General features: G+C 42.9%; 1 protein-coding gene across 1 annotated transcript; it reads left to right on the top strand.

Moving 5' to 3' along the window:
- The first annotated feature begins 2,706 nt into the window (after window positions 1-2,706).
- On the top strand, window positions 2,707-7,815 carry gdf6b (growth differentiation factor 6b). Its single transcript, XM_055875939.1, has 2 exons — window positions 2,707-3,610; window positions 4,013-7,815. The coding sequence occupies exons 1-2, from the start codon at window positions 3,271-3,273 to the stop codon at window positions 4,909-4,911; spliced, it is 1,239 nt and encodes a 412-aa protein (XP_055731914.1). The 5' UTR covers window positions 2,707-3,270; the 3' UTR covers window positions 4,912-7,815.
- The last annotated feature ends 4,849 nt before the right edge of the window (window positions 7,816-12,664 follow it).

The raw sequence follows: 12,664 nt of genomic DNA, 5'->3' as shown, positions 1-12,664 counted from the left end.
CATCCGCCAAACCCAGATTCGTCCGTCGGACTGCCAGATGGTGAAGCGTGATTCATCACTCTAGAGAAGGTATTCCCAAACTGGGCAATGCCGTCGGGGGTACGCCAAATAAAAAATGTGATTCACGTTAAAAAAAATATTAATAATATTTTCTTAACAATTTCACAGTACATTTATATTTTCCAACAGGGCTATACATTTGGGTGAGTTTTTTTTCTCACCTGAGTAGCCTCGTTTCACTGCCAAAAATAAAATTAAACCATCTAGTGTTCAGCGAAATAACAACACAATGTCAAATACAGGTAGCCTAGTCAAATAATTAACATCCAATCACATTAACCATTACTCTCCCGCAGGAAACCTTCACTCTTGGGCATACATTTAGAAACGAAACAAAAATATTTGAAAAATAACCCACAGAGTTTTTTGACAGGGAATAAAGATGACTTTCGAGTAGTAAGACATGTATAAAAGCAACAGATACCATTAATAAGAAGGGGCTAGAAGCATCTTATATTGTGAGCTACCGGGTGGCTAGGACAGGCAAGCCCCATACTATTATGGAGGACTTAATTCTTCCTGCTGCCGCGAACATGGCTGGGACAATGCTGGGGGAAAAGGCCAAAAAAAACTATACAGACAATGCCTTCATCAAACAACAATGTTTCACAACGTGTCAGTGACATGGCAGGAGATGTTTTGAAACAATTACTGCTTCGCATACAAGCCAGTGAATTATATGCTTTACAACTGGATGAGTCAACAGACGCGGCGAGCCTGGCACAGCTCCTGGTATATGTCCATTACGTTTATGGGGGGTCAATTAAGATATACATTCTCTTCTGCAAACCACTGGAAACCAGGACAGCATGAGAGGAAATTTTTGAAGTACTGGACGGCTTTGTGACATCAAATCGACTTTGGTGGTCAAGATGTGTTGGTATCTGTACTGATGGCGCACAAGCCATGACAGGGAGACATAGTGGAGTGGTAACGCACGTGCAAGCAGAAAGACATTTGGACACTACAGTGAAAATGGTTAACTTTGTTAAAGCAAGGCCCCTGAACTCTTGTGTATTTTCTGCGTTATGCAATGATATGGGCAGCGACCATGTAATGCTTTTACAAAATACAGAAGTGTGCTGGTTATCAAGTGGCAAAGTATTGACATGTTATAAATTGCAACAAGCGGTTCTGTGAAAATGTAATTGAATCAGAAGCCACTGCCAGATTACTGAGTTTCTTGCCTTGGCAAATCGGGCTGTTAAGACACTGATGCCCTTTGCAACCACGTACCTATGTGAGAGTGGATTCTCGGCCCTCACAAGCGTGAAAACCTAAATACAGGCACAGACTGTGGGTGGAAAATCATTTAAGACGAAGACTCATTCCAATACAACCCAACATTGCAGAGTTATGTGCATCCTTTCAAGCACACCCTTCATTAACCTGTGGTGAGTTATTCACAATTTTTGATGAACAAATAAGGTTTTATATGTAAGGTGGCTAAATAAAGAGCTAAATGATTGATTGTTATTATATTGTTATTTGTGCCCTGGTCCCATAAGAGCTCGTTGTCACTTCCCACGAGCTGGGTTGTGATAAAAACTCACACTCATACTTACGTTTAATTAATGTATCGTATAGTGTGTGTGTGTGTGTGTGTGTGGCAGGCTTACAATGATGGCAAAAAACTACATTTGAAAGTGCGCTGACCCTGGTGCTAGAGGAGGTATGCAGCTGGAGGTTGAATGTTTGAAGGGGTACAGGACAATAAAAAGTTTGGGAACCACTGCTCTAGAGAACGCGATTCCACTGCTCCAGAGTCCAATGGCAGAGAGCTTTACACCAATCCAGCCGATGCTTGGGATTGCGCTTGGTTATCTTAGGCTTGTGTGCGGCTGCTCGGCCATGGAAACACATTTCAAGAACCTCCCGACGAACAGTTCTTGTGCTGATGTTGCTTTCAGAGGCAGTTTGGAACTCGATAGTAAGTGTTGCAACAACCAAGGACAGACGATTTTTATGCGCTACGTGTTTCAGCACTCGGCGCAACCGTTCTTTGAGCTTGTGTGGCCTACCACTTTGCGGCTGATCCGTTGTTGCTCCTAGACGTTTACACTTCACAATAACAGCACTTACAGTTGACCGGGACATCTCTAGCAGGGCAGACACTGGACGAACTGATTTGTTGGAAAGGTGGCACGCTATGACGGTGCCACACCGAAAGTCACTGAGCTCATCAGTAAGGCCATTCTACTGCCAATGTTTGTATATGGAGATTGCATAGCTGTGTGATCAATTGTATACACCCTTCAGCAACGGGTGTGGCTGAAATAGCCAAATCCATTCATTAGAAGGGGTGTCCACATACTTTTGTATATACAGTATAGTTATATTGAAAACCAAATACTTTTAGACTTTTACTCAAGTAACTTTAGACTATTACTCTTTTCTATTAAGGCATCTTTACTTTTACTCAAGTATGACGATTGTGGATTCTACTTGTTCCCCCACTGCTCTTTTGAAGTTAGTCATGTTGTTATGTTGTTGTATGATAAGACGCTGTCCATGGTGCTGAAAGCAGCATCGAAAGTTGTCTTTCTGTCCAAGCGCTTGCGTCGTTTATTCACTAGGGGGCGGAAACCTCCATCAATTGTAATAGTTCCATTCTTGAGGAATGCGCTGAAATGACTGGAAACACAATCATGACTGGATATTAGATGTAGCCTAATGTCAACAAGGAATGCTGTTGATATGAATCATGTTTTAAACCGACAGAACTCACCAGTGTTGTTTAAGAACTGTGTCATAGGAAGGAGAGGTGAATGTGCCAACATTTGAAGTAAATAGAACACACGAGTCCATGTGAAGAAGTACACCTGCTGAAGGTAACGTGATAGCTAAGAAATACACGACGGCTGTTGTGTCAGGCTCCTGGAAGTCTTTGTATTTGACCATGTCTTTACCAGGATAGTAAACTAGGACATAATGCTTTGATTGCTTTCCTACCATGATGATATAAGTTAGAACCCGCCGGTCCACTATTAGCAGCGAGTGAATTCCAAGCTGGGCGTGTTTTTGCGCTCCTTTTAGCCCAGTTGACGATCCCGTGTAGTGCACACTGCAACGCCGGCACTTGTTGAAAGTGGATGAAGTCCAGCTTCGATAGTGCCCGTGGTCCCATCGCCACATATTAAGCATCTACTCTGACACATATTTGACATTTCGCTGACGTTTTTTTTTATCAATCTATTTATTTGGAAAATTATGGATTTCTATCAAATAACCACATTTTACGCGGTCCTCACATGTGTATGGGATTTACCATGCTTTCAATCATTTACTATTTTCCTTCCGTCTGCCTCAAAGAGCAGCAAGGTCCCGAAAGTATTTGATGGACGAGAGGCAAAATATTTCAAAGATATCTACTCATCATCAAATGAGCGGTATTACAAGGGTGGGCTCAAAGATCCAGTTGAACCACACGACTACATGCTTTCAATTTATAAGACTTTCTCTACAGCCGAAAAATTGGGGCTAAACGCAAGTTTCTTTCGATCGTCAAAAGCAGCTAACACTATAGCAAGTTTTGTGGACATCGGACAAGGTATGTAAAAACCATTTAAGACACGTTTAAAATAGCAGTTTCCATTTTGAATGTTTCTCTCGTCCACTCACCATGATGTAGCCTGATAAATGTGTTATGAATGTTTGTGTAACGTAGCCACATTCCTGACTGTATATATCAGTCATGTTTTCTCTCTTGTGAATAAAAAATTCCAAATCTAATAATCAATCTACAAGATTGAACTAATCCTCCGTTTAATGCTAAAATACTCACATTTACAGCCTATTATATTATAGGTGGACTGTTTTGAAATTGTCAGTGTGATTTTCATAAAGTGAAGATAAACAATGGGTAAAAATCCTATTGCATGAAAGTGATTTCTTTAAAGAATGCTCTCCCCCGAAAAAGTATCTGACTGCAATTATTTAATGCCTTTCACAGATGACCTCCCACTCTCCCCTTTGCGAAGACAGCAGTATCTGTTTGACGTCTCAACCCTCTCAGACAGAGCTGAGGTGCTGGGGGCTGAGTTGAGGATATACACCAAAGTGTCTGGGAATTTCAGGATGTCGGAAATGGAGCCAGTGGACATTCAGCTACTCTCCTGCCGCTCTCAGCAGCTGCTGGATTCCAGAACGTTGGATCTTCAGGAGTCCCATCGGCCCAGATGGGAGGTGTTGGACGTGTGGGAAATATTTAAGGACAGGGATCACCTCACACACGGGAGACAGTTCTGTCTGGAGGTCAAGGCCATGCTGGACAACCCCGAGAGGGAGCTTGACTTGCATCATCTGGGCTTTCACAGAAATGGTCGCTCACAACAAAAGAAGGCCATTTTAGTAGTGTTCACCAGGTCCAAGAAGAGACAGACCCTTTTCAGTGAAAGGAGAGAAGGAAGGACAGTGATGGGCCCTGGGGAAAAGGGGAAAGAGAGGGGCCCTCGTTCTAATTCCAAAGCCAGCCGGAGACGCAGGACGGCGATATTGAAGAATCGCCACGGGAAGAGGCATGGCAAAAAGTCAAAATCGAGATGCAGCAAGAGGCCGTTGCATGTGAACTTCAGAGAGCTGGGCTGGGACGATTGGATTATCGCTCCTCTGGATTACGAGGCGTACCACTGTGAGGGCGTGTGTGACTTTCCTCTGAGGTCACATCTAGAGCCCACAAACCATGCCATCATACAGACCCTTATGAATTCGATGAACCCCAGCAACATGCCTCCTAGCTGCTGTGCCCCGTCCAAACTCAGCCCTATCAGTATTCTCTACATCGACTCAGGAAATAATGTGGTGTATAAGCAGTATGAGGATATGGTGGTTGAGTCGTGTGGTTGTAGGTAATGCTTTTTTGGAAAGGCTGTGTTTTGAGTGGGAATGAAATGTGATCATCAGGGCCTATCTGGTGTGAAGCCAATACTTTAAGCTACCTGATGGTTTGCATCCCAAATGGCACCCTATTCGCTATGTAGTGCACTACGTTTGATCTATAGGGCTCTGGTCAAAAGTAGAGCACTATATAGGCAATAGGGTGTCATTTGGGACGCAGATGAACAGAGAGCATTGTCTAATATTGTAAAATGGTGTGGTGGGATTAATAATCACCTGCCCCAAACTAAACCATGTTAATTTCTGAACCATTTCTTAATTTCTAAACTGGTTTAAGCCTGGCAAGCGAGGCTACTTCTTCCCTGAACCCTGTCATGTTTTTATTGACCAATTAACAGGAGAGACACTTCTAAACACCCAGCAAATGACTGAAAATAAAAATGTGTCATATCAATGTAAAAACATAATTCAAACAGCAGAAGTCCTTTCATAGCTCCTTGGCTTGGCCTTTCGACTCGAGAGGATGCTTGAGTGCTACTCAGAATGTAAAGCCTTATTGAGTTGCAACATCTGTGTAATTCAAGTGCACGTCCACCAAAAATGCCCCCAGGCTTAGCCTACTTAACCAAGGGCTCAGCCTGTGTTCCAAATGGCACCCTATTCCCTACATAGCTACATAGTGTAGTGCACACAATATATAGGGAATTGGGTGCCATTTCAAACGTAGTCATGTTGTGGTTAGATACAAGGTGATAAAATAATGCCCATGGGCCTTTTCCTGTAATGCACTGAGATTCATATGACCATATGTAAGTACTTGATATGGAAATTATAATTTATGTTCTATCAATAAGTTATTATATTTTTGTTGTTGGAGTTTGCTGTCGGGGTTTAATACCTATCATGTTTTGGTCCTGTACAAGACTGTATTTCAGGTCCCATAAACGAACAACAACTTTGAAGGCTTAACAAAGCCTTCATAAACCATGTGTAGATGCTTCAGAACTTATTTATTAATAAGAAAATTCATACTATTTAAAAGGTAACGTACAGTATGGGGTTTGTAAAGCGTCTATGAAGACCTTATAGATGATGGTTTCAGAAAGTCTTAAAAGTTGTTGTTTGTTTAGAGGGACCATATTTCAAAACTTTAAAGATTGAATTTTGTAAACCTTATGGTGTAGATTTGAACAAGCAAAGAATGAGGGAGCCTTAACTGTTCAAACAGGAAATGATTACCAGTCAGAAAAAAAGACCCCTGTGTTTTTGCAATGATATACTGCTCCATAGTTTATAGACCTGTTACAGCCTGTTTTATAATATTTAAGAGTAATCTTTGTTGGATTTTGTATTTGACTTTCTATTTTCTACTGGAACTCAAAACCAATTTATTTAATATTCTCTAACAAATTTAAAACAGAAGGTACGTTTACAAATGTGTATTGGTGATACTGTCCTGACATTGTGTCAAAAAAACTATGGAGATCTAATTATTATTCAAATACATTTGTAAGAAAATACATACTGTATGACAAATTAATGATAACAACAATCAATTAAATTATTTAACCAAATTATATATTCCTTTTTTTACCTGTTAAGGTTACATGTTTTATATAATAGTATATTAAATTATCTTTTGTATTATGTCTTTTGATTAAATTTTCCAAAATATGTGTATCATTGCGTTTTGAACTGATTTGCGTTACTCGATTGTGCAGTGTCACTGTAGTCCAGTGGCGGTCGGTGCCGTTTAAGATGAGGGAGGACGAGTATTTTCTTTATGAACATGGCTTTATTTCTATTACAGCAAATTGGATGACTGTTATTCATATTCCAATCACCCAGCTCAATGTAACATCAATGGGTTTAGGCTATTACATGATACTCACATTTTCCCTGTACCCATCATGAGGTTGCTACAATCTAGCCTATGAATGAAAGTTTACCACATGGATGCACAGGTCGATTAATCAAGGAGACAGACAGTGACACATTCAATACCGCATTGAACACTTGTGCCTGCATCCAGCTGATCAAGGGTGTAATCATTAGTCCGACAGTTGCGAACAAGAGTTTCTATTGGACAAACTCAGGAATGTTCATCCCCGTTTTGTTCCGTTTGCTTAAGTTTCAAAAACGTTTTTCAACAGAATCGGCGGAATGAATACACCCCTGATCACACGCAAACAAAGTTCACTTTCATAACACCCACATACGAACAGCATGATACTTTTGCTCAATGTAAAATTCCTTCATGTATCTCTGCGCTCTCCTCCTCTCACCTTTTCCCTTCGTTTGTAGACTTCCATGCACAAAACTTCAGCTGTCTGTGACCAAGCAAAAAAAAACAAGCCAAACCTTCATATCATAACCGCCAACCGCTACACACAGCCTATCTACATCGCCGAAGCAACTAGAACTAACACATTAGTAAACTCGCTACAATCATGCAGCAAGCAGTTTAGTGGTTACACTGGCGAGCCCCAGTTGCAATACATTTATAAAATCAAAAGCTTACCTTGACTTGGAAGAGTTCCAGTGCTGGATAGCCATAGCCAGCCAGCAATCATAGCCTCCCTCTCTGTTTGAGTAGGCTAAACTAGCTAGCTGCATTTTCTAGCTAAGTGAAAGTAAAAACAAACTAAAAATATATCTCTTGCTTCCTCTTTATTTTGGTGTTAATTTTGGTGTTCGTGTCTGTGGGACCTATTTTCAATGTTTACTAAAAGAAAAGTAATACAATTAATAATTTTTTCAACCTGAGACTGATTGGCCTTGACTCATTTTCTGTGAAGAACATGTAAAATAACACATTTTCATTGAGTGCACACTGTGCACCCCCTTACACATTTATATTACATATGTGGAGTTTGGGTCCACTGGACCCGAGGGTAATAAAAGTGTGGAAAAGTGTGTGTGTAGGTGAAAACAAGTAAAACTTTAACAAAAAGGTTTGCTGTGTGCTTTCACTCTGTCTTCATCCTCCCTGGGCCTGCTGTTTCAACATAGCACCAATAACCTGTCTGTCTCCCTGTCTGTCTGCCTGTCTCCCGCTTTTCTCGCACTCTGTAACCTTTACCCACCCAGTTAGGGGGAGTGATGAGCTCTACAGCAGAGTCTCACAACTCAGTCGCTGGTTGAAAACTGTTTTCTGCCCCTCCCAAAAGATAGAATTTGTAGATAATTGGTCCTCTTTTTGGGACTCACCCACAAACAGGACCAAGCCTGGCCTGTTGAGGAGTGACGTACTCCATCCTAGCTGGAGGTGTGCTCTCATCTTATCTACGAACATAGACAGGGCTCTAACTCCCCTAGCTCCACAATGAAATAGTGTGCAGGCCAGGCAGCAGGCTGTTAGCCAGCCTGCCAGCTTAGTGAAGTCTGCCACTAGCACAGTCAGTGTAGTCAGCTCAGCTATCTCCATTGAGACCGTGTCTCTGCCTCGACCTAGGTTGGGCAAAACTAAACATGGCGGCGTTCGCCTTAGCAATCTCACTAGAATAAAGACCTCCTCCATTCCTGCCGTTATTGAAAGAGATCGTGATACCTCACATCTCAAAATAGGGCTACTTAATGTTAGATCCCTCACTTCAAAGGCAGTTATAATCAATGAATTAATCACTGATCATAATCTTGATGTGATTGGCCTGACTGAAACATGACTTAAGCCTGATGAATTTACTGTGTTAAATGAGGCCTCACCTCCTGGTTACACTAGTGACCATATCCCCCGCGCATCCCGCAAAGGCGGAGGTGTTGCTAACAATTACGATAGCAAATTTCACGTTTTCGTCTTTGGAGCTTCTAGTCATGAAATCTAGGCAGCCTACTCAATCACTTTTTATAGCTACTGTTTACAGGCTTCCTGGGCCATATACAGCGTTCCTCACTGAATTCCCTGAATTCTTATCGGACCTTGTAGTCATAGCAGATAATATTCACATTTTTGGTGACTTTAATATTCACATGGAAAAGTCCACAGACCCACTCCAAAAGGCTTTCGGCGCCATCATCGACTCGGTGGGTTTGTCCAACAAGTCTCTGGACCTACTCACTGCCACAGTCATACTCTGGACCTAGTTTTGTCCCATGGAATAAATGTGGTGGATCTTAATGTTTTTCATCATAATCCTGGACTATCGGACCACCATTTTATTACTTTTGCAATCGCAACAAATAATCTGCTCAAACCCCAACCAAGGAGCATCAAAAGAAGTGCTATAAATTCTCAGACAACCCAAAGATTCCTTGATGCCCTTCCAGACTCCCCCTGCCTACCCAAGGACGTCAGAAGACAAAAATCAGTTAACCACCTAGCTGAGGAACTCAATTTAACCTTGCGTAATACCCTATGCCCTATAACCTATACCCTATACCCAATGCAGGTTAGCAAATGTGCGGGAGCACTGGTTGGTCGGGCCAATTGAGGTAGTATGTACATGAATGTATATTTAAAGTGACTATGCATATATGATAAACAGAGAGTAGCAGCAGAGTAAAAGAGGGGTTGGGGGGGGGGGGGGGGCACAATACAAATAGTCCGGGTAGCCATTTGATTACCTGTTCAGGAGTCTTATGGCTTGGGGGAAAAAACTGTCAAGAAGCCTTTTTGTCCTAGACTTGGCACTCTTGTACAGCCTGCCATGCGGTAGTAGATGTCACGTCTGCTCCCGCTCTTCCCCCCCCCCCCCCCCTGGCGCTTGAGGGCGCCAGAATGCCTTGCATCACTCACTCCTGCCATCCATCACGTACACCTGCCTTTCCTCGTCACGCGCATCAGCGTTATTGGACTCACCTGGACTCTCTTATCACCTGTTAATTTTCTCCCCTATATGTGTCAGTTCCCCAGCTCTGTTCCCCGCTTCTGCATTGATTGTTTTCTGTTTGCTAACGCTGTTTATGTCTCGTTCCATGTCCGTTATTTATTAAATGTTACTCCCCGTACCTGCTTCGTCTCTCCAGCGTCATCATTGTGACAGAATGCAGAAGCCATCACACGAAGCATCGGGGAGTACTGGCGTTCTGGTTGGTTTAGTGGCATCGGCTCTGGGTCACCACCGATGGAACCGGGGGTGCCTAGCCTGCTCGTCGGGCTTCCACGCCCTAGCAGGCTCGAGAGGTTTTCTTGCCCCGGTTGGCTCGGATGGCGCTCATCCCACGTCGGGCCTCAGCTGGATCGTCAGTTCTTGTCTGCCCAGCCGGTCCAGGAGTTTTTTGTTTGTTTGTTTTTTGTTTTGTCGGTGACGTCGGGGGTGGATTCTGCCGCCGATGGAACCGGGGGTGCCTAAGCCAGCCCGTCGAGCTTTCATGCCCTGGCTGGCTCGAGAGGTTTCATTGCCTCGGTTGGCTCGGTGGCTTCCCATCCCACGTGACACTTCACCGGATCATCGGGTTTCCTCAGCGGGATCGACAGGCGTCTTGACTCAGCCGGATCGTCAGGCTCCCATGCCTCAGCCGGCTCGCCAGGCTCTCACGCTCCTGCCGGTTCGTCGGGCTTCCACGCCTCAACCGGCTTGCCCAGCGCCCATGTCTCGGCCGGTTCGCCCAGGTGGGACGCCGGGTGGTGCCCCTAGAGGGGGGGTACTGTCACGTCTGCTCCCGCTCTCCCCCCCCCCCTGGCGCTTGAGGGCGCCAGAATGCCTTGCATCACTCACTCCTGCCATCCATCACGTACACCTGCCTTTCCTCGTCACGCGCATCAGCGTTATTGGACTCACCTGGACTCTCTTATCACCTGTTAATTTTCTCCCCTATATGTGTCAGTTCCCCAGCTCTGTTCCCCGCTTCTGCATTGATTGTTTTCTGTTTGCTAACGCTGTTTATGTCTCGTTCCATGTCCGTTATTTATTAAATGTTACTCCCCGTACCTGCTTCGTCTCTCCAGCGTCACCATTGTGACAGTAGAGAGAACAGTCTGGGGTGGCTGGGGTCTTTGACAATTTTTAGGGCCTTCCTCTGACACCGCCTTGTGTAGAGGTCCTGGATGGCAGGCAGCTTGGCCCCAGTGATGTACTGGGCCATATGCACTACCCTCTGTAGTGTCTTGCGTTCAGAGGCCGAGCAATTTCCGTACCAGGCAGTGATGCAACCAGTCAGGATGCTCTCGATGTTGCAGCTGTAGAACCTTTTGAGGATCTCAGGACCCATTCCAAATCTATTTAGTTTCCTGAAGTGGAATAGGCTTTGTCGTGCCCTCTTCACGACTGTCTTGCTGTGTTTGGACCATTCTAGTTTGTTGGCGATGTGGACACCAAGGGTGTCAAAGAGTTTTCTAATGATCAATTAGCCTTTTAAAATTATAAACTTGGATTAGCTAACACAACGTGACATTGGAACACAGGAGGGATGGTTGCTGATAATGGGCCTCTGTATGCCTAAGTAGATATTCCATTAAAAATCTGCCGTTTCCAGCTACAATAGTCATTTACAACATGAACAATGTCTACACTGGACAACAAAATTAGCTTTTCTTTAAAAAACAAGGACATTTCTAAGTGACCCCAAACTTTTGAACGGTAATGTATGTGAGTGAGTGAGTGAGATGTTAGTAAAATTCTTGAACTAAGAGTTTTCATCATTCTAGTTTGCAGTCGGTAGCAACAAGAAGAAGCGCTGCGATTTTTGAAAACAAAATTTTTTTTTTTATTTTTAATAAACGAATGCCGCTTTTATTGACAAATGTGATCAAGCAGAGGTAAATGGCAAATATTAACCATCTACTGTATGCGGCCTATATTTATTGTAATTGATATAAATCATCATCTAAGTATTAAGTATTTTTACGTAAATTGTTATGGCTGTATTGTTTTAAAAACCCAATAATGTTGTGGGTCCATCAGACCCGCGAACATTGGGTGAATAACAAAAACATGAACACCACACAAGAGTTAAAGAAATGAATTAGTCCAAAATTGTTCCGTTATTCTCTTTCTCTCTCTTTGAGTCAACTACTCACCAAATTTTTGCACTCTTGTGCCAACAAGCTGTAGCTTATGCTTCCAGTACTAGATTAATTCCCTGGTCCTTTGATTGGGTGGATAAGATGTAAGTTCAGGCTGCAAGAGCTTTGATAGGTTGGAGGACGTTTTCCAGAAGGTGTCATAATTACTGTGTAAGTCTATCGAAGGGGGTGAGAACCATGGCCTCCTAGGTTTTGTATTGAAGTCAGTGCCCAGAGGAGGAGAGAGACTAGCTGTCCTCCGGCTATACCATGGTGCTACCTCTACAGAGTGCTCGTGAGGCTACTGTAGACCTTAATTGCAAAACAGTGTTTTTTTAAGAAATTATTTGGTGACGTGAATATATTTAGTATAGTTTAATCTAAAACGGTTAACTTGTTCAATGTTTCAAAATAATACAAAAAATATGAAATTCACTGCGGAGGATGGTTCTCCCCTTCCTCCTCTAGGAGCCTCCACTGCTATAGTCCCCCTACACCAAACCTGTTTGCTATACCTTATAGGACACCAGTCTAAATAGGACTCTCTCAAAGCCTGTTTGTCACATACAGTACCAGTCAAAAGTTTGGACACCCCTACTCATTCAAGGGTATTTCTTCATTTTTACTATTTTCTACGTTGTAGAATAATAATGAAGACATCAAAACTATGAAATAACACATATGGAATTATGTAGCAACCAAAAAACTGTGAAACAAATCAAAATATATTGCCAAGAGTGTGCAAAGCTGTCATCGAGGCAAGGGGTGGCTACTTTGAAGAATCTGAAATATAACATTGATTTGTTTATCACTTTTTTGGTTACA

Source organism: Salvelinus fontinalis, chromosome 22 (assembly GCF_029448725.1).
Source record: "Salvelinus fontinalis isolate EN_2023a chromosome 22, ASM2944872v1, whole genome shotgun sequence".
Classification (NCBI taxonomy): domain Eukaryota; kingdom Metazoa; phylum Chordata; class Actinopteri; order Salmoniformes; family Salmonidae; genus Salvelinus; species Salvelinus fontinalis.
This window is presented reverse-complemented; position numbering and strand designations above follow the sequence as displayed.

Bases quoted from the DNA above. Each gene is read 5' to 3' on its own strand.
- gdf6b (XM_055875939.1), top strand. From the start codon at position 3,271: ATGGATTTCTATCAAATAACCACATTTTACGCGGTCCTCACATGTGTA. The intron at 3,611-4,012 runs GTATGTAAAAAC...TGCCTTTCACAG, and splicing joins TTTTGTGGACATCGGACAAG to ATGACCTCCCACTCTCCCCT.